Here is a 27389-nt window from a genome sequence, read left to right as displayed (position 1 = left end):
CAGGTACTAGTAGCAGTCAGAAAGGATGTGTCATACTGAAAAATCCCAACCATTCTGGATGGGATTGTTACTTAAATCTCCCCTCTATTTTTGTTCTCTAGAACATCATTCTGAAATAGGTACAGGGAAGGATATAGGTACTCTGGGAAGGATAAGTAGAAATACTTAACAAACCTCAGCCTCCAGAAACACATGCTCCTTTTCAGTGTTTTGAATGCTTGTGCCCTACAACACTCTTTGCAACCCATGACAACTTTCCAAATGTCTATTAAATTCCCATGCCCAGAGCTCTCCCAAATGTGTTGACACTAACCTGTCTACGTGTACCGCAGTTGCTGTATGAAATGTTGAATATAACCTCAGTTGATGTGATTTTTGGTCTACAACTGGGGTCTTCAAGGCTGATGCTCCCCATTGAGTAGCCCTGGGACTGGAGATAGTGTCTGTTTACCACTGCGTGCATGTAGGTTGGCAAGCACAGAAGGGCTAGGGAAAAAAATATGAATTATTAGTGGTTTCAGGTACTTGATAATGCTTCCATATTGCAAGTCCAACAAATGTAATAACTGCTACCATTTAGAGAAGAGAATTCATAAGCCAAACCACTTATTTTTACACTTGAGATTTAGATATGAGTAAGCAGTAGGACAGTACTGGAACAGGTCACCCAAAGAAGTAGCTTTAAGTATTTCATCCTTTGAATGATGAGACACAGCTAGACCAGTTCTTAATGGACCTGATCTGGTGTTGGCAGTAGCTCTGTTTTGAATAGGTGGACAAGGAAACCTCCAAAAGTCCTTTCTAACCAACATTTCTATGACTTTGTGGAAGTTTCTCCAGAAAGGTACCAAAAAATATATGAATTATAATGTGATACAAAGAAATATGAGTTTAAAAAATAACTTAGAAATAAGTAGCGAAAACATCTAAAGGCAAACAAATCAAATATTTTTAAAGAAAAACTAGTTATTTTCTGAAAGTGAGTGGTCAATAATCAGTTACAAAATTCAAGTAGGAATATCATCTGTGTGGGATTCCTTTAACAATGTTAGCAAATACATATTTAGTAAAAGATCAGTGTATAAAAGTTTCTGAGCAAAGAGAACATTACCACGAGAACAGAATTACAAATAGAATGGAAATTTACTGGTGTTCTGGTCTGCTGGAAAGGACCGATACTGAGCCTGAAAACTTCCATTGGAATATCTGGAATCACTGTAAAACCTGACAGACATGAAGTTTGAGGATGACGTGTACGTGAGAGGAGAACTAGAGCAAATTCTTCCAAGTAGAGGAGAAGAGTTGGGTGGGCCATCATAGATCTCAATGTAGTCATACCGGCATCCACCTTGCAACCTGAGGAAGAAATGAGAATATATTAAAAAATGCATCTGGTAAACTTTGGGGTTTAAATACTGAACAAACAATATAATAGGATTCTGCACCCACACATTTCCCATGTATATTTATCATTCATTTATAGGATGGGAAATGTGCCCAGGAGCTGTGGATACAGTTGAGATTTGGAATATTCTTATTGCCCAAGCAGAAAGTGGTTTACTTACTGAATGTTATCAAACGTGAGCATAATGCGGAAATTATTTGTTACGTGTATTTGCCACAGACAATCTGCTTTATCTGAATAATTCAAAGAAGGACTCTGAAATGTTCCAGAGGAATTAAAAAGTGTGTCACCACAAATAATTTTTTGACCTGAAATAGGAAAAAAAAAAGAAAATAAGGTATAGAAGTGATTCATTTAGATTTACTTCTGATTAAATAAAAATATGTTCTATAGGCACAAGGAAGGTTAGGTTAAATCTCTAAAGAAACATAATGATTGTGCTCCTCTCAGTTAGGCTAGAAGAGCGATGAACACTTCAGAGAATTCTGACCCATGCGTGAAGTTAATAACTGTGTGGGCTTCAAGAACAAATGTATGAAATAAAGAAAGAAGTGGTAGCCTAAAGACCATAAAATCAGGGAACGAATAAAAGCAAATCTCCCATGTAGTCAGCATACACTAAAACCCATCCCCAGCAATATAATCACTCAAAGAGAAAAGACCAGTGTCTAGCAAATAAAGAGTTCAGACCAGAAAGGTTTTTTACAAACACATTACACTATGAGAATGACAGAGATCATACCTGCAAAATAGTAATTAATACACTTCCACTGTAATGGATCGGAGGAATGGAAAAAAACACATTAAGCTGAAGGATTAGTGAAAGGGGCTGAGACTGTGCGACGTCTATGGAACAAAGAAAAAGCAGGGGAGGCCCTGGTGGCTGAGGAAGCATGGCCAGATTTCCTCCCAGTGCTGGGCATGTTGGTGCCACCTTGGCACATGGGCAGTGGAGAGCCTGGGAGTGTCAGCAGAATAGTCTCACATGATGGAATCAACCAGAAACCTAATCCTGCCCTCATGCCCAACACACATCTAATTCCTACCAACTAAGACCACTTTCTGAAAGCGTCCCGCTGTGCAGGCAGTCAAATCAATGGTACCTGAGCACACAACACCAGCATCTTCACCGTGGCCACAGTTGTGGGAGCCCCAGCCACGGTGGCTGCACTGGAAGAGGGACGACTCCGACCCTGCACAGTTCACATCGTCCAGGTAGATGCTGCCACTGCCTTGTCCAAAGGAGGCGCTTGATGTTGCAGAAACAGCAAAGCCACATCCCAGCTGCCGGCACACCACCTGGGCATCGTTCAGGTCCCAGCTGTCGTCACAGACGGTGCCCCGACCCCCGGAGTGTGAAATCTCGACGCGACCCTCGCAGCGGTTGCTGCCGTTCACCAGGCTGATGGTGGCATCTTGGAAAGAAGGACATACGGGAAACTTGGGAAGAGACTCCAGCACAAAGGCACCTTCTCTTGCCCAGGCCTCGACATCCCTCTGTGAGTTACAGACCACCCCGACTCCCAGTCTCGGCTCTGTTAAACTGCTTTTCCTTGGTTCTCCTCTCCCAGGGAGAAAACCAAAGCCCAGACTCTGAGGCACTAATTGTTTCTGCACAAAGCAGTGGCCAGAAAATGCAGGAGACATTCAGACCCACCTGAAGGAGCAGAGGTGGTGGGGATGGGTGTGGTTGTGGTTGTGGCAGCTGTAAGGGAGGAAAGGAAAGAGGCAGGTGAGGCCTGTTGGATGAAGAACCGTGACTGGCTTTCTGCCAGTGCTGGGCATGTTGGTGCCACCTTGGCACATGGGCAGTGGAGAGCCCGGGAGGTTCGACAGAATGGTCTTACTAATGGGATCAACCAGAAACATAATCCTGCCCTCATGCCCAACACACGTCTAATTCCTACCAACTAAGACCACTTTCTGAAAGCATCCCGCTGTGCAGGCAGTCAAATCAATGGTACCTTGTGGGAGTGTGTTTGTTTTGGTTCAGTCCAGGTCTCCCCTCTAAGTTCTTTAAGTTTGGTGTACCCATGTTGGCGCCCCCCCGTTTTATTAAAATCCCCCTATCTGTCATTTTTGTCTCCTCCCAGGGCCCTGTCTGTCACTCTGGCACCCCCCCAGGCTTCTGGAAAGTTCTAGCCAGGGGGCCAGGTGATTGGTCCGGGGAAAGGAGTCCCTCCCTTCCCCTGTTACAGTTGGTTCCCTTACGTGTCCCTCGTTCTGTTTGCCACACCCTTCCCTTCCCTGGTTGGTTAATCTGTAATCCGTCCCTTGTGTCCCCCCCCCCCCATAAAATCCCTTGCACGAGATCGGCAGGTGCGCAGAATTGGGCAGCCCCTGGTGGTTGAGGTCCCCCCGTTCGGAGGGCCAATAAACTTTCTGGATTTAACCCAACTCTGAGCCTGCCTCCTTTCCTCCGCCGTCTGCCTTCATCGCCGCGGTCCCTTGCAAGGACCCACGAGCCAGACCTCTGATCCCTCCGATATCAGAGGCTGGCCCCCGCAGCCTGCTGTGTCCCGAGCTGACCGGGCTGAATGGGAACTGTTCCTAGAGGTCACAAAGGCAGTACCTGAGCACACAACACCAGCATCTTCACTGTGGCCACAGTTGTGGGAGCCCCAGCCACGGTGGCTGCACTGGAAGAGGGACGACTCCGACCCTGCACAGTTCACATCGTCCAGGTAGATGCTGCCACTGCCTTGTCCAAAGGAGGCGCTTGATGTTGCAGAAACAGCAAAGCCACATCCCAGCTGCCGGCACACCACCTGGGCATCGTTCAGGTCCCAGCTGTCGTCACAGACGGTGCCCCGACCCCCGGAGTGTGAAATCTCGACGCGACCCTCGCAGCGGTTGCTGCCGTTCACCAGGCTGATGGTGGCATCTTGGAAAGAAGGACATACGGGAAACTTGGGAAGAGACTCCAGCACAAAGGCACCTTCTCTTGCCGGGGCCTTGGCATCCCTCTGTGAGTTACAGACCACCCCGACTCCCAGTCTCGGCTCTGTTAAACTGCTTTTCCTTGGTTCTCCTCTCCCAGGGAGAAAACCAAAGCCCAGACTCTGAGGCACTAATTGTTTCTGCACAAAGCAGTGGCCAGAAAATGCAGGAGACATTCAGACCCACCTGAAGGAGCAGAGGTGGTGGGGATGGGTGTGGTTGTGGTTGTGGCAGCTGTAAGGGAGGAAAGGAAAGAGGCAGGTGAGGCCTGTTGGATGAAGAACCGTGACTGGCTTTCTGCCAGTGCTGGGCATGTTGGTGCCACCTTGGCACATGGGCAGTGGAGAGCCCGGGAGGTTCGACAGAATGGTCTTACTAATGGGATCAACCAGAAACATAATCCTGCCCTCATGCCCAACACACATCTAATTCCTACCAACTAAGACCACTTTCTGAAAGCGTCCCGCTGTGCAGGCAGTCAAATCAATGGTACCTTGTGGGAGTGTGTTTGTTTTGGTTCAGTCCGGGTCTCCCCTCTAAGTTCTTTAAGTTTGGTGTACCCATGTTGGCGCCCCCCCGTTTTATTAAAATCCCCCTATCTGTCATTTTTGTCTCCTCCCAGGGCCCTGTCTGTCACTCTGGCACCCCCCCAGGCTTCTGGAAAGTTCTAGCCAGGGGGCCAGGTGATTGGTCCGGGGAAAGGAGTCCCTCCCTTCCCCTGTTACAGTTGGTTCCCTTACGTGTCCCTCGTTCTGTTTGCCACACCCTTCCCTTCCCTGGTTGGTTAATCTGTAATCCGTCCCTTGTGTCCCCCCCACCCCCATAAAATCCCTTGCACGAGATCGGCAGGTGCGCAGAATTGGGCAGCCCCTGGTGGTTGAGGTCCCCGCGTTCGGAGGGCCAATAAACTTTCTGGATTTAACCCAACTCTGAGCCTGCCTCCTTTCCTCCTCCGTCTGCCTTCATCGCCGCGGTCCCTTGCAAGGACCCACGATCCAGACCTCTGATCCCTCCGATATCAGAGGCTGGCCCCCGCAGCCTGCTGTGTCCCGAGCTGACCGAGCTGAATGGGAACTGTTCCTAGAGGACACAGAGGCAGTACCTGAGCACACAACACCAGCATCTTCACCGTGGCCACAGTTGTGGGAGCCCCAGCCACGGTGGCTGCACTGGAAGAGGGACGACTCCGACCCTGCACAGTTCACATCGTCCAGGTAGATGCTGCCACTGCCTTGTCCAAAGGAGGCGCTTGATGTTGCAGAAACAGCAAAGCCACATCCCAGCTGCCGGCACACCACCTGGGCATCGTTCAGGTCCCAGCTGTCGTCACAGACGGTGCCCCGACCCCCGGAGTGTGAAATCTCGACGCGACCCTCGCAGCGGTTGCTGCCGTTCACCAGGCTGATGGTGGCATCTTGGAAAGAAGGACATACGGGAAACTTGGGAAGAGACTCCAGCACAAAGGCACCTTCTCTTGCCCAGGCCTCGACATCCCTCTGTGAGTTACAGACCACCCCGACTCCCAGTCTCGGCTCTGTTAAACTGCTTTTCCTTGGTTCTCCTCTCCCAGGGAGAAAACCAAAGCCCAGACTCTGAGGCACTAATTGTTTCTGCACAAAGCAGTGGCCAGAAAACGCAGGAGACATTCAGACCCACCTGAAGGAGCAGAGGTGGTGGGGATGGGTGTGGTTGTGGTTGTGGCAGCTGTAAGGGAGGAAAGGAAAGAGGCAGGTGAGGCCTGTTGGATGAAGAACCGTGAGTGGCTTTCTGCCAGTGCTGGGCATGTTGGTGCCACCTTGGCACATGGGCAGTGGAGAGCCCGGGAGGCTCGACAGAATGGTCTTACTAATGGGATCAACCAGAAACCTAATCCTGCCCTCATGCCCAACACACATCTAATTCCTACCAACTAAGACCACTTTCTGAAAGCGTCCCGCTGTGCAGGCAGTCAAATCAATGGTACCTGAGCACACAACACCAGCATCTTCACCGTGGCCACAGTTGTGGGAGCCCCAGCCACGGTGGCTGCACTGGAAGAGGGACGACTCCGACCCTGCACAGTTCACATCGTCCAGGTAGATGCTGCCACTGCCTTGTCCAAAGGAGGCGCTTGATGTTGCAGAAACAGCAAAGCCACATCCCAGCTGCCGGCACACCACCTGGGCATCGTTCAGGTCCCAGCTGTCGTCACAGACGGTGCCCCGACCCCCGGAGTGTGAAATCTCGACGCGACCCTCGCAGCGGTTGCTGCCGTTCACCAGGCTGATGGTGGCATCTTGGAAAGAAGGACATACGGGAAACTTGGGAAGAGACACCAGCACAGAGGCACCAGACTCCAGCACAAAGGCACCTTCTCTTGCCGGGGCCTTGGCATCCCTCTGTGAGTTACAGACCACCCCGACTCCCAGTCTCGGCTCTGTTAAACTGCTTTTCCTTGGTTCTCCTCTCCCAGGGAGAAAACCAAAGCCCAGACTCTGAGGCACTAATTGTTTCTGCACAAAGCAGTGGCCAGAAAATGCAGGAGACATTCAGACCCACCTGAAGGAGCAGAGGTGGTGGGGATGGGTGTGGTTGTGGTTGTGGCAGCTGTAAGGGAGGAAAGGAAAGAGGCAGGTGAGGCCTGTTGGATGAAGAACCGTGAGTGGCTTTCTGCCAGTGCTGGGCATGTTGGTGCCACCTTGGCACATGGGCAGTGGAGAGCCCGGGAGGTTCGACAGAATGGTCTTACTAATGGGATCAACCAGAAACATAATCCTGCCCTCATGCCCAACACACGTCTAATTCCTACCAACTAAGACCACTTTCTGAAAGCATCCCGCTGTGCAGGCAGTCAAATCAATGGTACCTTGTGGGAGTGTGTTTGTTTTGGTTCAGTCCAGGTCTCCCCTCTAAGTTCTTTAAGTTTGGTGTACCCATGTTGGCGCCCCCCCGTTTTATTAAAATCCCCCTATCTGTCATTTTTGTCTCCTCCCAGGGCCCTGTCTGTCACTCTGGCACCCCCCCAGGCTTCTGGAAAGTTCTAGCCAGGGGGCCAGGTGATTGGTCCGGGGAACGGAGTCCCTCCCTTCCCCTGTTACAGTTGGTTCCCTTACGTGTCCCTCGTTCTGTTTGCCACACCCTTCCCTTCCCTGGTTGGTTAATCTGTAATCCGTCCCTTGTGTCCCCCCCCCCCCATAAAATCCCTTGCACGAGATCGGCAGGTGCGCAGAATTGGGCAGCCCCTGGTGGTTGAGGTCCCCCCGTTCGGAGGGCCAATAAACTTTCTGGATTTAACCCAACTCTGAGCCTGCCTCCTTTCCTCCGCCGTCTGCCTTCATCGCCGCGGTCCCTTGCAAGGACCCACGAGCCAGACCTCTGATCCCTCCGATATCAGAGGCTGGCCCCCGCAGCCTGCTGTGTCCCGAGCTGACCGGGCTGAATGGGAACTGTTCCTAGAGGTCACAAAGGCAGTACCTGAGCACACAACACCAGCATCTTCACTGTGGCCACAGTTGTGGGAGCCCCAGCCACGGTGGCTGCACTGGAAGAGGGACGACTCCGACCCTGCACAGTTCACATCGTCCAGGTAGATGCTGCCACTGCCTTGTCCAAAGGAGGCGCTTGATGTTGCAGAAACAGCAAAGCCACATCCCAGCTGCCGGCACACCACCTGGGCATCGTTCAGGTCCCAGCTGTCGTCACAGACGGTGCCCCGACCCCCGGAGTGTGAAATCTCGACGCGACCCTCGCAGCGGTTGCTGCCGTTCACCAGGCTGATGGTGGCATCTTGGAAAGAAGGACATATGGGAAACTTGGGAAGAGACTCCAGCACAAAGGCACCTTCTCTTGCCGGGGCCGTGGCATCCCTCTGTGAATTACAGACCACCCCGACTCCCAGTCTCGGCTCTGTTAAACTGCTTTTCCTTGGTTCTCCTCTCCCAGGGAGAAAACCAAAGCCCAGACTCTGAGGCACTAATTGTTTCTGCACAAAGCAGTGGCCAGAAAACGCAGGAGACATTCAGACCCACCTGAAGGAACAGAGGTGGTGGGGATGGGTGTGGTTGTGGTTGTGGCAGCTGTAAGGGAGGAAAGGAAAGAGGCAGGTGAGGCCTGTTGGATGAAGAACCGTGAGTGGCTTTCTGCCAGTGCTGGGCATGTTGGTGCCACCTTGGCACATGGGCAGTGGAGAGCCCGGGAGGCTCGACAGAATGGTCTTACTAATGGGATCAACCAGAAACATAATCCTGCCCTCATGCCCAACACACATCTAATTCCTACCAACTAAGACCACTTTCTGAAAGCGTCCCACTGTGCAGGCAGTCAAATCAATGGTACCTGAGCACACAACACCAGCATCTTCACCGTGGCCACAGTTGTGGGAGCCCCAGCCACGGTGGCTGCACTGGAAGAGGGACGACTCCGACCCTGCACAGTTCACATCGTCCAGGTAGATGCTGCCACTGCCTTGTCCAAAGGAGGCGCTTGATGTTGCAGAAACAGCAAAGCCACATCCCAGCTGCCGGCACACCACCTGGGCATCGTTCAGGTCCCAGCTGTCGTCACAGACGGTGCCCCGACCCCCGGAGTGTGAAATCTCGACGCGACCCTCGCAGCGGTTGCTGCCGTTCACCAGGCTGATGGTGGCATCTTGGAAAGAAGGACATACGGGAAACTTGGGAAGAGACTCCAGCACAAAGGCACCTTCTCTTGCCGGGGCCTTGGCATCCCTCTGTGAGTTACAGACCACCCCGACTCCCAGTCTCGGCTCTGTTAAACTGCTTTTCCTTGGTTCTCCTCTCCCAGGGAGAAAACCAAAGCCCAGACTCTGAGGCACTAATTGTTTCTGCACAAAGCAGTGGCCAGAAAACGCAGGAGACATTCAGACCCACCTGAAGGAACAGAGGTGGTGGGGATGGGTGTGGTTGTGGTTGTGGCAGCTGTAAGGGAGGAAAGGAAAGAGGCAGGTGAGGCCTGTTGGATGAAGAACCGTGAGTGGCTTTCTGCCAGTGCTGGGCATGTTGGTGCCACCTTGGCACATGGGCAGTGGAGAGCCCGGGAGGCTCGACAGAATGGTCTTACTAATGGGATCAACCAGAAACCTAATCCTGCCCTCATGCCCAACACACGTCTAATTCCTACCAACTAAGACCACTTTCTGAAAGCGTCCCGCTGTGCAGGCAGTCAAATCAATGGTACCTGAGCACACAACACCAGCATCTTCACCGTGGCCACAGTTGTGGGAGCCCCAGCCACGGTGGCTGCACTGGAAGAGGGACGACTCCGACCCTGCACAGTTCACATCGTCCAGGTAGATGCTGCCACTGCCTTGTCCAAAGGAGGCGCTTGATGTTGCAGAAACAGCAAAGCCACATCCCAGCTGCCGGCACACCACCTGGGCATCGTTCAGGTCCCAGCTGTCGTCACAGACGGTGCCCCGACCCCCGGAGTGTGAAATCTCGACGCGACCCTCGCAGCGGTTGCTGCCGTTCACCAGGCTGATGGTGGCATCTTGGAAAGAAGGACATACGGGAAACTTGGGAAGAGACTCCAGCACAAAGGCACCTTCTCTTGCCGGGGCCTTGGCATCCCTCTGTGAGTTACAGACCACCCCGACTCCCAGTCTCGGCTCTGTTAAACTGCTTTTCCTTGGTTCTCCTCTCCCAGGGAGAAAACCAAAGCCCAGACTCTGAGGCACTAATTGTTTCTGCACAAAGCAGTGGCCAGGAAATGCAGGAGACATTCAGACCCACCTGAAGGAACAGAGGTGGTGGGGATGGGTGTGGTTGTGGTTGTGGCAGCTGTAAGGGAGGAAAGGAAAGAGGCAGGTGAGGCCTGTTGGATGAAGAACCGTGAGTGGCTTTCTGCCAGTGCTGGGCATGTTGGTGCCACCTTGGCACATGGGCAGTGGAGAGCCCGGGAGGCTCGACAGAATGGTCTTACTAATGGGATCAACCAGAAACATAATCCTGCCCTCATGCCCAACACACATCTAATTCCTACCAACTAAGACCACTTTCTGAAAGCATCCCGCTGTGCAGGCAGTCAAATCAATGGTACCTTGTGGGAGTGTGTTTGTTTTGGTTCAGTCCAGGTCTCCCCTCTAAGTTCTTTAAGTTTGGTGTACCCATGTTGGCGCCCCCCCGTTTTATTAAAATCCCCCTATCTGTCATTTTTGTCTCCTCCCAGGGCCCTGTCTGTCACTCTGGCACCCCCCCAGGCTTCTGGAAAGTTCTAGCCAGGGGGCCAGGTGATTGGTCCGGGGAAAGGAGTCCCTCCCTTCCCCTGTTACAGTTGGTTCCCTTACGTGTCCCTCGTTCTGTTTGCCACACCCTTCCCTTCCCTGGTTGGTTAATCTGTAATCCGTCCCTTGTGTCCCCCCCCCCCCCCATAAAATCCCTTGCACGAGATCGGCAGGTGCGCAGAATTGGGCAGCCCCTGGTGGTTGAGGTCCCCCCGTTCGGAGGGCCAATAAACTTTCTGGATTTAACCCAACTCTGAGCCTGCCTCCTTTCCTCCGCCGTCTGCCTTCATCGCCGCGGTCCCTTGCAAGGACCCACGAGCCAGACCTCTGATCCCTCCGATATCAGAGGCTGGCCCCCGCAGCCTGCTGTGTCCCGAGCTGACCGGGCTGAGTGGGAACTGTTCCTAGAGGTCACAAAGGCAGTACCTGAGCACACAACACCAGCATCTTCACCGTGGCCACAGTTGTGGGAGCCCCAGCCACGGTGGCTGCACTGGAAGAGGGACGACTCCGACCCTGCACAGTTCACATCGTCCAGGTAGATGCTGCCACTGCCTTGTCCAAAGGAGGCGCTTGATGTTGCAGAAACAGCAAAGCCACATCCCAGCTGCCGGCACACCACCTGGGCATCGTTCAGGTCCCAGCTGTCGTCACAGACGGTGCCCCGACCCCCGGAGTGTGAAATCTCGACGCGACCCTCGCAGCGGTTGCTGCCGTTCACCAGGCTGATGGTGGCATCTTGGAAAGAAGGACATACGGGAAACTTGGGAAGAGACTCCAGCACAAAGGCACCTTCTCTTGCCGGGGCCTCGGCATCCCTCTGTGAATTACAGACCACCCCGACTCCCAGTCTCGGCTCTGTTAAACTGCTTTTCCTTGGTTCTCCTCTCCCAGGGAGAAAACCAAAGCCCAGACTCTGAGGCACTAATTGTTTCTGCACAAAGCAGTGGCCAGAAAACGCAGGAGACATTCAGACCCACCTGAAGGAACAGAGGTGGTGGGGATGGGTGTGGTTGTGGTTGTGGCAGCTGTAAGGGAGGAAAGGAAAGAGGCAGGTGAGGCCTGTTGGATGAAGAACCGTGAGTGGCTTTCTGCCAGTGCTGGGCATGTTGGTGCCACCTTGGCACATGGGCAGTGGAGAGCCCGGGAGGCTCGACAGAATGGTCTTACTAATGGGATCAACCAGAAACCTAATCCTGCCCTCATGCCCAACACACGTCTAATTCCTACCAACTAAGACCACTTTCTGAAAGCGTCCCGCTGTGCAGGCAGTCAAATCAATGGTACCTGAGCACACAACACCAGCATCTTCACCGTGGCCACAGTTGTGGGAGCCCCAGCCACGGTGGCTGCACTGGAAGAGGGACGACTCCGACCCTGCACAGTTCACATCGTCCAGGTAGATGCTGCCACTGCCTTGTCCAAAGGAGGCGCTTGATGTTGCAGAAACAGCAAAGCCACATCCCAGCTGCCGGCACACCACCTGGGCATCGTTCAGGTCCCAGCTGTCGTCACAGACGGTGCCCCGACCCCCGGAGTGTGAAATCTCGACGCGACCCTCGCAGCGGTTGCTGCCGTTCACCAGGCTGATGGTGGCATCTTGGAAAGAAGGACATACGGGAAACTTGGGAAGAGACTCCAGCACAAAGGCACCTTCTCTTGCCGGGGCCTTGGCATCCCTCTGTGAGTTACAGACCACCCCGACTCCCAGTCTCGGCTCTGTTAAACTGCTTTTCCTTGGTTCTCCTCTCCCAGGGAGAAAACCAAAGCCCAGACTCTGAGGCACTAATTGTTTCTGCACAAAGCAGTGGCCAGGAAATGCAGGAGACATTCAGACCCACCTGAAGGAACAGAGGTGGTGGGGATGGGTGTGGTTGTGGTTGTGGCAGCTGTAAGGGAGGAAAGGAAAGAGGCAGGTGAGGCCTGTTGGATGAAGAACCGTGAGTGGCTTTCTGCCAGTGCTGGGCATGTTGGTGCCACCTTGGCACATGGGCAGTGGAGAGCCCGGGAGGCTCGACAGAATGGTCTTACTAATGGGATCAACCAGAAACATAATCCTGCCCTCATGCCCAACACACATCTAATTCCTACCAACTAAGACCACTTTCTGAAAGCATCCCGCTGTGCAGGCAGTCAAATCAATGGTACCTTGTGGGAGTGTGTTTGTTTTGGTTCAGTCCAGGTCTCCCCTCTAAGTTCTTTAAGTTTGGTGTACCCATGTTGGCGCCCCCCCGTTTTATTAAAATCCCCCTATCTGTCATTTTTGTCTCCTCCCAGGGCCCTGTCTGTCACTCTGGCACCCCCCCAGGCTTCTGGAAAGTTCTAGCCAGGGGGCCAGGTGATTGGTCCGGGGAAAGGAGTCCCTCCCTTCCCCTGTTACAGTTGGTTCCCTTACGTGTCCCTCGTTCTGTTTGCCACACCCTTCCCTTCCCTGGTTGGTTAATCTGTAATCCGTCCCTTGTGTCCCCCCCCCCCCCATAAAATCCCTTGCACGAGATCGGCAGGTGCGCAGAATTGGGCAGCCCCTGGTGGTTGAGGTCCCCCCGTTCGGAGGGCCAATAAACTTTCTGGATTTAACCCAACTCTGAGCCTGCCTCCTTTCCTCCGCCGTCTGCCTTCATCGCCGCGGTCCCTTGCAAGGACCCACGAGCCAGACCTCTGATCCCTCCGATATCAGAGGCTGGCCCCCGCAGCCTGCTGTGTCCCGAGCTGACCGGGCTGAGTGGGAACTGTTCCTAGAGGTCACAAAGGCAGTACCTGAGCACACAACACCAGCATCTTCACCGTGGCCACAGTTGTGGGAGCCCCAGCCACGGTGGCTGCACTGGAAGAGGGACGACTCCGACCCTGCACAGTTCACATCGTCCAGGTAGATGCTGCCACTGCCTTGTCCAAAGGAGGCGCTTGATGTTGCAGAAACAGCAAAGCCACATCCCAGCTGCCGGCACACCACCTGGGCATCGTTCAGGTCCCAGCTGTCGTCACAGACGGTGCCCCGACCCCCGGAGTGTGAAATCTCGACGCGACCCTCGCAGCGGTTGCTGCCGTTCACCAGGCTGATGGTGGCATCTTGGAAAGAAGGACATACGGGAAACTTGGGAAGAGACTCCAGCACAAAGGCACCTTCTCTTGCCGGGGCCTCGGCATCCCTCTGTGAATTACAGACCACCCCGACTCCCAGTCTCGGCTCTGTTAAACTGCTTTTCCTTGGTTCTCCTCTCCCAGGGAGAAAACCAAAGCCCAGACTCTGAGGCACTAATTGTTTCTGCACAAAGCAGTGGCCAGAAAACGCAGGAGACATTCAGACCCACCTGAAGGAACAGAGGTGGTGGGGATGGGTGTGGTTGTGGTTGTGGCAGCTGTAAGGGAGGAAAGGAAAGAGGCAGGTGAGGCCTGTTGGATGAAGAACCGTGAGTGGCTTTCTGCCAGTGCTGGGCATGTTGGTGCCACCTTGGCACATGGGTAGTGGAGAGTCCGGGAGGCTCGACAGAATGGTCTTACTAATGGGATCAACCAGAAACCTAATCCTGCCCTCATGCCCAACACACATCTAATTCCTACCAACTAAGACCACTTTCTGAAAGCGTCCCGCTGTGCAGGCAGTCAAATCAATGGTACCTTGTGGGAGTGTGTTTGTTTTGGTTCATTCCAGGTCTCCCCTCTAAGTTCTTTAAGTTTGGTGTACCCATGTTGGCGCCCCCCCGTTTTATTAAAATCCCCCTATCTGTCATTTTTGTCTCCTCCCAGGGCCCTGTCTGTCACTCTGGCACCCCCCCAGGCTTCTGGAAAGTTCTAGCCAGGGGGCCAGGTGATTGGTCCGGGGAAAGGAGTCCCTCCCTTCCCCTGTTACAGTTGGTTCCCTTACGTGTCCCTCGTTCTGTTTGCCACACCCTTCCCTTCCCTGGTTGGTTAATCTGTAATCCGTCCCTTGTGTCCCCCCCCCCCCCATAAAATCCCTTGCACGAGATCGGCAGGTGCGCAGAATTGGGCAGCCCCTGGTGGTTGAGGTCCCCGCGTTCGGAGGGCCAATAAACTTTCTGGATTTAACCCAACTCTGAGCCTGCCTCCTTTCCTCCGCTGTCTGCCTTCATCGCCGCGGTCCCTTGCAAGGACCCACGAGCCAGACCTCTGATCCCTCCGATATCAGAGGCTGGCCCCCGCAGCCTGCTGTGTCCCGAGCTGACCGGGCTGAATGGGAACTGTTCCTAGAGGTCACAAAGGCAGTACCTGAGCACACAACACCAGCATCTTCACCGTGGCCACAGTTGTGGGAGCCCCAGCCACGGTGGCTGCACTGGAAGAGGGACGACTCCGACCCTGCACAGTTCACATCGTCCAGGTAGATGCTGCCACTGCCTTGTCCAAAGGAGGCGCTTGATGTTGCAGAAACAGCAAAGCCACATCCCAGCTGCCGGCACACCACCTGGGCATCGTTCAGGTCCCAGCTGTCGTCACAGACGGTGCCCCGACCCCCGGAGTGTGAAATCTCGACGCGACCCTCGCAGCGGTTGCTGCCGTTCACCAGGCTGATGGTGGCATCTTGGAAAGAAGGACATACGGGAAACTTGGGAAGAGACTCCAGCACAAAGGCACCTTCTCTTGCCCAGGCCTCGACATCCCTCTGTGAGTTACAGACCACCCCGACTCCCAGTCTCGGCTCTGTTAAACTGCTTTTCCTTGGTTCTCCTCTCCCAGGGAGAAAACCAAAGCCCAGACTCTGAGGCACTAACTGTCTCTGCACAAAGCAGTGGCCAGAAAACACAGGAGACATTCAGACCCACCTGACGAAGCAGAGGTGGTGGGGATGGGTGTGGTTGTGGTTGTGGCAGCTGTAAGGGAGGAAAGGAAAGAGGCAGGTGAGGCCTGTTGGATGAAGAACCGTGAGTGGCTTTCTGCCAGTGCTGGGCATGTTGGTGCCACCTTGGCACATGGGCAGTGGAGAGCCCAGGCGGTTCGACAGAATGGTCTTACTAATGGGATCAACCAGAAACATAATCCTGCCCTCATGCCCAACACACGTCTAATTCCTACCAACTAAGACCACTTTCTGAAAGCGTCCTGCTGTGCAGGCAGCCAGATCAATGGTAGAGACTCCAGCACAAAGGCACCTTCTCTTTCCCAGGCCTTGAGATCCCTCTGTGAGTTACAGACCACCCCGACTCCCAGTCTCGGCTCTGTTAAACTGCTTTTCCTTGGTTCTCCTCTCCCAGGGAGAAAACCAAAGCCCAGACTCTGAGGCACTAATTGTTTCTGCACAAAGCAGTGGCCAGAAAATGCAGGAGACATTCAGACCCACCTGACGAAGCAGAGGTGGTGGGGATGGGTGTGGTTGTGGTTGTGGCAGCTGTAAGGGAGGAAAGGAAAGAGGCAGGTGAGGCCTGTTGGATGAATAACTGTGACTGGCTTTCTGCCAGTGCTGGGCATGTTGGTGCCACCTTGGCACATGGGCAGTGGAGAGCCTGGGGTTCTCGACAGAATGGTCTCCCATGGTGGGATCAACCAGAAACATGCCCAACACACATCTAATTCCTACCAACTAAGACCACTTTCTGAAAGCGTCCCGCTATGCAGGCAGTCAAATCAGTGGTAGAGACTCCAGCATAAAGGCACCCTCTCTTGCCCGGGCCTTGACATCCCTCTGTGAATTACAGACCACCCCGACTCCCAGTCTCGGCTCTGTTAAACTGCTTTTCCTTGGTTCTCCTCTCCCACCTAGAAAACCAAAGCCCAAACTCTGAGGCACTAACTGTCTCTGCACAAAGCAGTGGCCAGAAAACACAGGAGACATTCAGACCCACCTGAAGAAGCTGAAGAGGTGGTGGGGATGGGTGTGGTTGTGGTTGTGGCAGCTGTAAGGGAGGAAAGGAAAGAGGCAGGTGAGGCCTGTTGGATGAATAACTGTGACTGGCTTTCTGCCAGTGCTGGGCATGTTGGTGCCACCTTGGCACATGGGCAGTGGAGAGCCTGGGGTTCTCGACAGAATGGTCTCCCATGGTGGGATCAACCAGAAACATGCCCAACACACATCTAATTCCTACCAACTAAGACCACTTTCTGAAAGCGTCCCGCTATGCAGGCAGTCAAATCAGTGGTAGAGACTCCAGCATAAAGGCACCCTCTCTTGCCCGGGCCTTGACATCCCTCTGTGAATTACAGACCACCCCGACTCCCAGTCTCGGCTCTGTTAAACTGCTTTTCCTTGGTTCTCCTCTCCCACCTAGAAAACCAAAGCCCAAACTCTGAGGCACTAACTGTCTCTGCACAAAGCAGTGGCCAGAAAACACAGGAGACATTCAGACCCACCTGAAGAAGCTGAAGAGGTGGTGGGGATGGGTGTGGTTGTGGTTGTGGCAGCTGTAAGGGAGGAAAGGAAAGAGGCAGGTGAGGCTCTGCTCTCCTTTCAAGAAGACTTAACCTCAAAGTGTGAGGGACTAATTTTTCCTTCAGAAGCTGCGGTCAGATATCCCAGGACAAATTGAGACTTACTTCGACCAGCAGTGAAAGTTAGTGTTAGTTTGATTGTGGCATCTTCAGGGGAGGAAGTGAAATAAGCAACTGAGGCCCTGGCTTAGAAGGAGGATGGCCCGGTTTCTCCCAGTACTGGGGATACTTGTTCCACCCTGTCACATGGGAAATGGATAGCCTGGGGGTCTCAGCAGGATGGTCTTGCATGGTGGGATCAACCAAAGATATAACCCTGTACTCATTGCAAAACACACCGAATTCCAGCCAACAAAGACCACAAGCAGGCACCTTCCCTGGCTGGGGACTTGACATCACTCTACAAGTTTCAGACCACCAGGACTGCGAGTCTTGGCTTCATTTTGATGTGTTTTTCCTGTGCTCTGCTCTCCCATGGAGAAAACAAATCCCAAACTCTGCAGAAATTACTGGCTCCTCAAAAGCACTGGCCAGAAATTGTGGACAGATTCAGACCCACCTGGAGGAGCAGGTGACCTTAACCTGAGTGTATCAGTGCCGGTGGCATCTGTAGAGAAGGAAGAGAAAGAAGCAGGTGAGGCCCTGGTGGGTGAAGGAGCATGACCAGGTTTCTCCCAGCGCTGGGGATGTTGGTGTCACCCTGTCACATGGGAGATGGAGAGCAATGTCTCAATCTCAAGGGTGTTCTTCTGTGGAAGGAGCGAGAAAAGCAAGAATTTTTTGACACATCTTTGAAACACTTTTATTCTGTCAAATGAGTCCTAATCTTTTGATGTTGCCTGACATGTTATGGATTTCCCTTCACTGGCAACTTTCAAGGTCAGACATGGCTCTGAGCATCTTCTGTTTTAAACTGTCTCTGCTTCTTTTTGGAGGTTTAAGGCAGAAGATTATTAAAGTTGCCTTGTAACCCAAATAGTTCTATGATTCTGTGATTCCATGAATTTATTACTTTAGGATTCTTTAGGATTCTTGGCTGCTTTTAGTGACTCTATTTACAATACATGTGATCAACAAATTCAGATGAGCTATGTTTTCCCTAGGGAGCTGCATGTTTTGGGATGCAGGGCAAAGCTCTGGTCCCTGCAAAATAAAGAGATAATTAGTAACATCATATTCCACAAGGACATGGTAGTCTCACAAAATTATCTTGTCAATTAAAATAAGGATGTTAACAGAGACAACTGAGGGCAAATCTGCCATTTAGCCAACCTGTTTTTCATGCATGCATGTTTGGATTAATGTTTGGTCAGTTTAAAAAGAATAGTTTGGATTTTTGACTGATATTTGAGTTTTTTAGTGGCAATTCTTAATGTGTATTTGCCAGGAATGGACAGAAAACATTGGGAGCCAAGCATTGCAGTTGTACCATCAACCTAATAAAGTGAAATATTCAAAGTTTACAGGAAGATGTGACTGGGAGTGAGTAATACAGAATATTTGTGGAACTCCCTTAAATCTGTGCTTCTCATTTGAAATACCCACCGCACTTTCAGTTGTTTATCTACACAGGCTTATCTGGAAAATTAAATGAGTAGTAAAAAACCCCAAAACAAGAACAAAGAAAACTTGCATAAATGTATTAATGATTTTCATGCAAAAATAAATCAGTGACATGCTTAGTCAAGGTCCATGATCTGATACAGCATTTCAAAAGTGATATGTCTTTCTCAAGCCTTTTTTATCTGTGTAGCACACACAAAGTACGTGGTAATTCCCAGACATACACAAAGTGACTTTCTAGAGTGAGACAGATTTCAGACCCTTTTGGTTTCTTTGTCCTATGATTTCATTGTTTTAAATGTCTCTTATTCTGATTTCCTTGGATTAGCTTTCATTTCTGTTTTCAGCTTTTTTAATTCAAGCATTTTGAACTGTCTTTTTGAAAGCAGTGGGCAAAATTAACAACACACACTCTATCACCAATATTCCCAGGGATATAATGGGTGTTGTTTTCTTATTTATAACTGCAAAAAAAAAAGTGAACAAAGAGGTGTCTGAGTCAGAAGAAATTCCTACCAGGAGCATAAGACTTCAGATATCTTCTGTGAAAGAGGAGTGAGAGTCATACCTTTCTTGTTATTTGTTGGGTTTTTATTGTTTTCTTTTTTTTTTTAAATACCGATAGTGTTTAGAAAGTCCTCAGCAATACTAACTATTGGTTTCTGAGGAAACCCAACACTGTTTTGTGCTTGCATGCATGCAGACTGGATTGTTACAGTCTCCAGGTTTTTATTCCACATGCCTGAAAGTCCCAAGTTAGCAAAATGCACATACCTGGGGCTTCTGACACCCTACAGCATAGCAACTTTGTCTTTCTATAGCACTCCCATTAAATTACATTAAGCTAAATAAGTGTTGGGTGGTTCCGTGTATATTTGCAAGGTGGAATTTGAAGCATTATAAAGCAAATATGCATTACAGCCAAGGAAACTATAATCCCTCATAATTCCATACTGAAACTCACAGATTTATAGGAACAAAGTCTCTCAGTCTTTCATGTCAGAATTCTTTTTAAATTTGGTTTAAACTTTGCTACAAGACACAGTAAGAATTTCATCACACTAAATTTACTTCAACAAAAAAACCCCAACTTAATTGTGATATCAGTTGGTTCATATTTTTAATAAGACAACCTGGTATTATCAAATTTCAATCTGTCTTCTAATCTTTGCAAAGAGTTGATGAAACTGGCCTGTGAGTGCCATGGATAGACCCAGCATAGCAAAGTAAGACACCCTTTTTCCTACCTTCTCGGGAAGAATTTTTTTGGTGTAGATTAGGTGAGATGGCATCCAGGAGTGCTGCATTTAAGAGGAATAGCCACAGCAAGTCCCTGGTGACACCCATCTTGTCAAGAGATGCCAGGAAAACCGAGCATTAGAATTTATACTCTGCACTGGTAGAGGATTGGGGCTCCCAAGGTCAGCCTGGTCCATGCCCTGTCTGATTTATTATGCAGTATTTTTTATGATTATCTGACCTTTACAGAAGAATTACGTAGGAGTGGTAAAGTCTCCATTTCCTAGTAATTTGCGCTACTAGGGAAGAAAAGTAACTCTACACCAGCCAAAACCAGGATATGCCTATATTATAAATTATCTTAACTGTGTGCAGGCCCAGAGTTACCTTTGGAACCAGACAGTTTCTTTGCCTCAACCATCCCAATTTTATTTATTTATTGCTTATAGGTAATTGCTTGATTATGCAGACCTCAATGCATTGCAGGGTGAGGTGGCAAATTCATAGCAGATTTTCTGATACATTTTTCAGCAGAGTCCTGGTCTCAGAAATGTTTATATTTTAGTTCTCCATTCAAAATCATAGGCTTGTTCCCCAGATGCTTGTACACAAGCAACACATCATAAATGGGAATAAGACAGGAATCAAAAGTAAATTCATGCCAAGCATTTGTAACATACCCTAAGTGGACCTCAATGCAGGCCTCTGTTGAGCTTGCTCTGCTTCACCAGTGCCTTCCCTCAAACTACAGCTATGGTCCTCAGATGCATCTGCCAGCAAGACTCCCATCAACCCCTCGAAGCACACAGTTTGTAAAAAAGAAAAGAAGGATGAATTGAAATCAAAAGGCCTGTTGATCTGGTTTCCTTGCTTGGTCTGTGTGAAATCTTAATGGAGTTGTAGATGACCTGGGGGCACGAGAGCCCACAGTCCTGTCTGCTGGGGTTATTATATTGTATTTCTACCGCTTCTGCTCACCTGATGAGGAGATACAGAGGTCAGCTAGAAACAGGCCAGTTCTTGGTCTAATATTCTTTTCATTACACTCCATCCAGGCTGTATCTCTCTGTTCATTTTGGCTACGACACCAACTACAACCAAACTGCAATAGTTGGACATAACTCAATATTCCTGCTGGTGGATTCCAACTTTCCTTCTGTAGAGAAGCACAGCTTGGGTCTAGAGACAAGGGGAATAAAGAGTGCCCCTCCTGCAAAGGTTCACAGTGCTCTAACAGAGGAAAGAAAGACAAAAGGCCAGAGTCTAGAAACAGAATCAGAAGCCTTTAAAGCCATTACTGAGAAAAGCAAACAAACTGGAGGACAATGGTAAATACGACTGATTGTACTCATACGTTAATAAGGAAATGGAAGCCTGAACATTGCTATTCACAGCTCCTGACTGCCTGACAGGAGCAAAAACAATACCATGTGCTCAGTGGAGTGATCACACACTGTCATTGGGAGGGGGGCATGGAGTCACAACTCTGCCTCAAGATTCTTGAAAAATGAGCCAGACTCCTCTCAGTGGTGCCTGGTGGCAGGATGAGAAGTAATAGGCATGAACTGAAGTACAATAAACTCTACTTAACACAAGAAAAGAGAATTTCACTGTGAGAGTGGACAAGCAGTGGAATAGGTTGCCAAAGTGTTTTATAGATTCCTCAATTCTTCAAGATATTCAGACCAACTGGATACAGTCCTGAACAACTTGTTTTCTCTGACCCTGCTTTGAGCAAAGGGATGGACTTGAGGATCTCTAGATCATCCAGCCATAGCTGGTTTGAGACACTGTGAACAGAAAATTTATAGATGATATCAAGAAGATTCAAGAATAGAGGAGTACTAAAGACACAGTGGTTAAATTTATCCACAATAATTAAATCTGCTAGCATGGTTCATGAACACAAACTTGGCCCTCAGGCTTCTTTCTGCGCCTCACCAGTTTCAGCTTATTGGTGCATTTCTGGCACTTCCAGTAAGTGTTCCTTAACTTATGTGAGGATCTATGCCTTGATAACAGGCACCTTTGATTTGTAGAGGCTGAAATTCCAATGTCCTCTACAAAATGTTCCTCACATTTTCTGTCTTATCTATTGCACGCACTGAGATCAGAGCAGCAGGAAGTTTCATGCAAAATAAAGTGCCATAAAAGTCTGCAAAAAACGTGGGTTATGAGACTGAATTCCTGGCAGCAGATCAGCAATCCATTGCTGTTCTTACATCAGGAATAAATGAAACAGTTACCTTTGCTCTTGACCACCTATCAGTGAGATAAAATTTGTGGGATCAAATTTGTCTTACTGTAATCAAAAGATTTGGGGCACAGGAAACCTGAAGATATTTGTCTAAGAATATCAGCCTCTATTAACTCATAACATATTTTCAGAGGTCAGCTTTAGGGACCGAGTGCTGGAGAGCTGGCCAGAGTCATGACCCATGCACCGATACAATTTGAGCATCGTTCTCTGTTTCTTGTTTAACTACACAAGCTTATATCTACTTTGCAAAGATTCACACCCAGCCCCTCTGGACAGCCTCTAATCAGTGGGGGAGCCGACCAGTGTACTGCTTTGCCAAGGACTTTCAGAGGTGCCTGCTGCCAGGTGCTTTCCAGGCCTGCCTGCAGCCAGGGGCCAGTTCAGGGGTTTTTCCTCAGCAACCCTGGGTTGTCCAGTTTTTCCAGGGGTATCATATGCCCCTGTTCCACAAGGAATCCCTCTACAGTCAGCTACTTGCTGGACCAAGTGTTCAATAAATTATACTGTTATAGATGGATTAAAACCCAAATGTTTTCTATGCAATTTCAATAAAAAATGAAGTTTCAAACTGTTGAATTTTCAATCACAGTTGTCATTTTTAGTGGCATTTAGAGCTGTTAAACGCTGTGGAAAGTTTTGCTATGTTCATTGATCAATCATTTTCTTTCAGTTTAACAAAGGAATAAGAAGATTTACTTACAATAACTCTCTGTGTTATAGATCTGTGGACTGGTTTTCTGTCATATGCGTCTTGCAGGAGGGAACTTGAACAAAATCAATTTCTTTGTATCTGCCCAGGAGTGCCCTGCAGGACTTCAATTCCTATATCTGTCCCTATTCATTTTGTGTTGTACCAGATGGTCAGTACCTCACCAGGGGAGCACCCAGCACTCAGACTTTTACTCTTAGTCTCCTTTGCTTCATCCCCACAAAAGGAAAAATGTTCAGTTTTCAGTCTAAGAAAGTGGCAAAACTAAATATCAGGCATCTTATGAAAAGCCATATGCAGGTGAAATCAATCTCTACACCACCTGTGTCTGTGTCTGACATTTAGGTGATGTCCCAGGTCTCATGTCCTCCAAACCCCTTGTATGAACAGACCTGTGCTTCCCTTGTGACATAACACATGCATTTTGGTCGCATAATGAATGAAGGTCCTCAACAGTCAGAACTGCCTGTATTTGAAGGGTTTCTGGGAGAAAAGTGCGAGAATAACCTTAGTGGATGCTTCTTACTGGGCCATGCCTGCTCCTGCCTTAAGCAACCCTGCAATTTTTTTTCTTTCCTACTGCTTTATAGTTGATCCTCAAACCTGGCTTTTGACCTCCAGCCCCTTTTTTACTCCTCTGTTCAAATCACCCTTAGAAATGTTTTTAGCTTTAGTGTTCATTATGTGCCAGTTTCCTTTCTGAGTTTTACTGAGAGAAAAAGTCTAGGGCAAATGGCTACTGAGAGAGGTGTGAATGCAGGAAGCAGCTTGGTTCCTAGACTTCCAACTCTCTTCAGTGTTACCATCTGCTCACCTTCTTGCCCTGACCTTGCCTTTTAGCCAGAAGGACCAGCAGGAAGGAAATTATACTGCCAGTTGCCAAAGGGAATGGCAAAAGGAAAGTCAGATCTTCAAGTGCAAAAATACCTAAATGAGTGAAAAGCCACTGGTGCTCAAGAGAGAATCCATCAGAGGTGTTGTGCTGCTTTTGGTGTTTTATGATGTTCATATAAACCCAAGGGAAGTATAGAGGGACGTAATATGCATTTCTATCTGCATGAAAAATTATTTCAAAGCAAGAAACAGGAAAGAAATCAGTCATTTAGCAGTTTCACAGTGATTACTTTTCAACACCAATCTGTTTATAAAGTCTTGCTCAAGTTTTATGATACTTTAAAGCTGATACAAACTGATAAGCATCAAAGCCCTTCTCCAGAAAGCTGAAACTGACCTTTCTCCACACCATTTTATCTAAATGATTTTATCCATTCTGGCTCTTTTCAAAAATGTGTTTCTATGTCTGCCTTTAGCCAGCCTCCATATTTCTTCCTTTGTTCTCACAACTTGGCAAGAATTACTTATTTCTGAAGCCTTTTAATGACCCATGAGCTTTGAAAATATATTTGAAACTAATTCTTTGGCCACAATATTATATCTTTGTCAAAGATTTTTGCTCATCCTATATACCTCCCAGAAATTATCAACATTTTAAAAAAAATATCTTAAAGCAATTTTCCTTCTGGTTAAACAAAGAAGTGCAAAGAAAAAGCTGAATTTAACTACTTTAAAAATAATAAACTATATTTACTTGGACTGTTAATGGATTAAAAAATATTGGTACTAAATTTGTGTATGTATGGTGTTTAAAGACATTCAAAAGCTAATACAGTAAGAATTCCTTTTTGTGATATGGCTGTGGTCACAGTACTTTTGTTTCAGGTCTATTTATGTCAGAGAAACACCTGTGGTTCTAAGGCAGAAAAAAACCACATTAAATTTACGTAATGTTTTTCATCCTAAAGTAGCCAACTGCACTAAAGGTCATGATTCCCAAACACATAAGTCTACATTTCCAGCCAAGAGTGGTTTTAATAATTTCCCCACTCAGCCCAGCTCATGCAAAGTCTTCCCAGAAATTCCCTGGACAGCAGATGTCTACATTGTGGTGCTCCATGCTTTATCTCTTCTAGGAATGTTTTCTTTCAAAGCTTAAAAACAGAAAAAAACCAAAGAGCCATAATGAAAAAGTCAGAATTACTGGTTTTATATTTTCTCTGACGAAGGCCCCAGTAATTTATACCTTTTATATAAAAAATGTGTGCCTTGGTTTGTCATTTAAAGTAGAACTAGATTTTTGTTTGTATCTATCATAAATCTTTAAGCTTCTCAATACTTATGTCATTCTTCCTTGCACTAATCAAAGATCTAAAAGTGTCAAGCAGTTTATCTCAGAAATGTGCAGTTTTAATAATTAAAGTCTGCACCAAAGAAAAAATTACCAATGAACAAAAGAAATTTCTTCCTATTTGCAGTCCAGTACTCAGTGCAATGCAATCTAGTTTTCTGAGCTGCATGTTTTATTTTCTCTGAATCACACCTGTAGCAAGACGGAATACAAAGTGTAGTATGTGCCATTTCCTTTCACATTTTATTTTTTCCCCACCCAACTGGGCATATGATTTCTGCCAGTGTGCTTTTTATGGTGCTCTACATCTGATCATCTGAGGCAGCAACATTTACTGAATGAGTGGGCAATGACAACTACAAATACACCTCACCTTACCCCCCACATTGCTAGGCATTCTATAGCAATTCGTGGACAGGGGAGAGAAGTTAGTTAATTTTGCCACAGTAAATGGAACCAGTTTTACACATATATTGCTGCATTAAATATTTCATGATGGAAACTATGCATTGACATTTAACTGTGAGCCAAGAGAAACCATTAAAATTAAATATTTGAATTAGGAAATGTTCAAATAAGTTACGTGCATAACTTTTCTACTATGACTAGTCTCCCAGATTCTTTGTAAATGACTGGGGCAGTTAAGTGTTTACCTTATCCTCTGCATGATCAGGCCTCTGACACACTTCTCGAAATCCATCCTGAAGATATTTGCTGAAATACTGCTCGAATGAAGCTCTCCGTTTATAAATTTCACAATGACGGTGCATATTGAGGGCAAACATACCTCAGCCTCCACACCAGAAAACTCCCAAAGGCCAAGCCAGACTGTGGCACACCCTCCTGCAGAGCCTGACACAACTGGAGCATGGCCATGGCTTGCCCAGCAGCAGGTTTTGTTCTTTAGAATTCAAAGACAGTGATACAGTGATAAGGTCTGCCTAGTGGGCTCCACGCTGTGCTTGCTGTTATATAAATAACCAAGAATTCATGTAAGGAACAGAGCCTAGAAGTTGGCTGTACCATAATTCATGGGCAGGCACTGCCTGCAGTAACTGGCTGCCCAAGTGCTCGCAGCCTGCTGGAGAGGATTGACAAGGCTTGCCTAACTAATCCAGGCACTTCAGCAAACATCCCTTGTTAGAGAAGGTGAATTTTGTATTGGTCTACTTATCTAAGTATAACAGAAAGAATAAAAGGGGGGAAAGGTGGTGAAGACATCTTAAAATGAGGGGATATAAAATATATTTTTGTGGCTTTCATTGATATTCAGATTTATTAGACTGACATCAAGCTCAACAAATATGTTCCCAGGACAGATCAGGTCCTTAGTAATGTTCGAAGTACTCTCAAAAGATTCTGCATTGTGTTTGCAAGTTATGTGCTGTAAGAATCTCATACATCTCATCCCCTGCTATATCCTGTCCTCATCCCTGACCTACATGCTTTTCTTGAGGATTTCACTGTGCTGCAGCTCTGGCTTTGGTGTTCCCTGGTCTGTGTGAATACAACAATGAATCTACTCTGTCTCATCATAAGGACGGGTGAGTCATCCCTTCAAAAAGAAAAAGACAATGGCCATTGACTTATTCCGTTGTTCTCTTTGTAGCTGCCACCTCACAGTGTAGGAAGATTGGTGTAATTTTGAACCAAGAACTTGAGCTAAGAGTAATAATGACATGGTCTTTTACTGAAGTGATCAGCAGCCTTGAAAGAGAAATAAATGCTAGCACAAGCCTTTTCATAGGAGATTTGGTGGAGTACTTAAGGGAAGCATGGTTAAAAAAGAAAATGTGAGAGTAGATGTCAGTTATTAATAATCATAATTTGCATTTACTAAGAGCACTATAGTGACTGCACCATTGGCCCTAAACTTAAGATTTGATATAGAGCTGGAGAAGACTCATTATATATAGCCAAGGAATGGTGAGGAACTTCAGACCTTAATGCAAATATGACAGTGCAAATACCTCTCTGGGGACATGGATATGTTTTCTATTCATTCACCAGTATTTAATAGAGGGGGAAATTATAGAGACACATGGGGTTTTGCTGCAGTTATGTAGGTTATAGTTGCATGATCACAGAAATTCATCAGAAGCCATTAGCTACTCCACAGACTTAAGTCACAAATATTAAACACTCGTGAATCATTAAACTTTCATCCAGTTCAAGCCTCAATCCATGTTATCTCCTAGCCCTCTTCACCTTCAGGAGCCTTCCACTGAAAAATTCCCTCCAGCTGTGTGCAATTACTTCATCACAGTGACACACAATAAGCACTGAAGTCTGTTCTAAGGTTTTTTGCTTGGGAAGATTTGAACATGTTTCTAGCTCCCACTCCTCATGAAGCATGTGGTCCAGACCATTCTCCAGCTCTTTTGCCCTTCTCTGGACATGCTCCAGCACCTCAGTGGCATTTTGCAGTGAGGGGCCCAAAACTGAACCCAGTATTTGAGGTGCCTCAGCAGCGCTGATTCCCCGGTT

General features: G+C 48.4%; 1 protein-coding gene across 1 annotated transcript in view; it reads right to left on the bottom strand.

Annotated features, from left to right (window-relative positions):
• Positions 1-25778, bottom strand: part of LOC138112898 (deleted in malignant brain tumors 1 protein-like) — a 29040-nt gene extending 3262 nt beyond the window's left edge. The window contains exons 1-30 of the mRNA XM_069020490.1: positions 25690-25778; positions 16869-16919; positions 16364-16414; positions 15862-15909; positions 15347-15394; positions 15296-15300; positions 14793-15104; positions 13877-13924; positions 13323-13634; positions 12407-12454; positions 11853-12164; positions 11546-11593; positions 10992-11303; positions 10075-10122; positions 9521-9832; positions 9214-9261; positions 8660-8971; positions 8353-8400; positions 7799-8110; positions 6884-6931; positions 6309-6620; positions 6002-6049; positions 5448-5759; positions 4532-4579; positions 3978-4289; positions 3063-3110; positions 2509-2820; positions 1566-1713; positions 1148-1356; positions 314-486 (exon numbers count right to left, since the gene is read on the bottom strand). Of these exons, the coding sequence (XP_068876591.1) occupies positions 314-486; positions 1148-1356; positions 1566-1713; positions 2509-2820; positions 3063-3110; positions 3978-4289; positions 4532-4579; positions 5448-5759; positions 6002-6049; positions 6309-6620; positions 6884-6931; positions 7799-8110; positions 8353-8400; positions 8660-8971; positions 9214-9261; positions 9521-9832; positions 10075-10122; positions 10992-11303; positions 11546-11593; positions 11853-12164; positions 12407-12454; positions 13323-13634; positions 13877-13924; positions 14793-15104; positions 15296-15300; positions 15347-15394; positions 15862-15909; positions 16364-16414; positions 16869-16919; positions 25690-25778 (4734 nt within the window). The remainder of the gene's footprint in view (positions 1-313; positions 487-1147; positions 1357-1565; positions 1714-2508; positions 2821-3062; positions 3111-3977; positions 4290-4531; positions 4580-5447; positions 5760-6001; positions 6050-6308; positions 6621-6883; positions 6932-7798; positions 8111-8352; positions 8401-8659; positions 8972-9213; positions 9262-9520; positions 9833-10074; positions 10123-10991; positions 11304-11545; positions 11594-11852; positions 12165-12406; positions 12455-13322; positions 13635-13876; positions 13925-14792; positions 15105-15295; positions 15301-15346; positions 15395-15861; positions 15910-16363; positions 16415-16868; positions 16920-25689) is intronic.
• Between the last annotated feature and the right edge of the window lie 1611 nt (positions 25779-27389).

Source organism: Aphelocoma coerulescens, chromosome 6 (assembly GCF_041296385.1).
Source record: "Aphelocoma coerulescens isolate FSJ_1873_10779 chromosome 6, UR_Acoe_1.0, whole genome shotgun sequence".
Taxonomy (NCBI): Eukaryota; Metazoa; Chordata; class Aves; order Passeriformes; family Corvidae; genus Aphelocoma; species Aphelocoma coerulescens.
The sequence above is the reverse complement of the archived record's forward strand: the minus strand, read 5'-3'. Positions and strand labels throughout refer to the sequence as shown.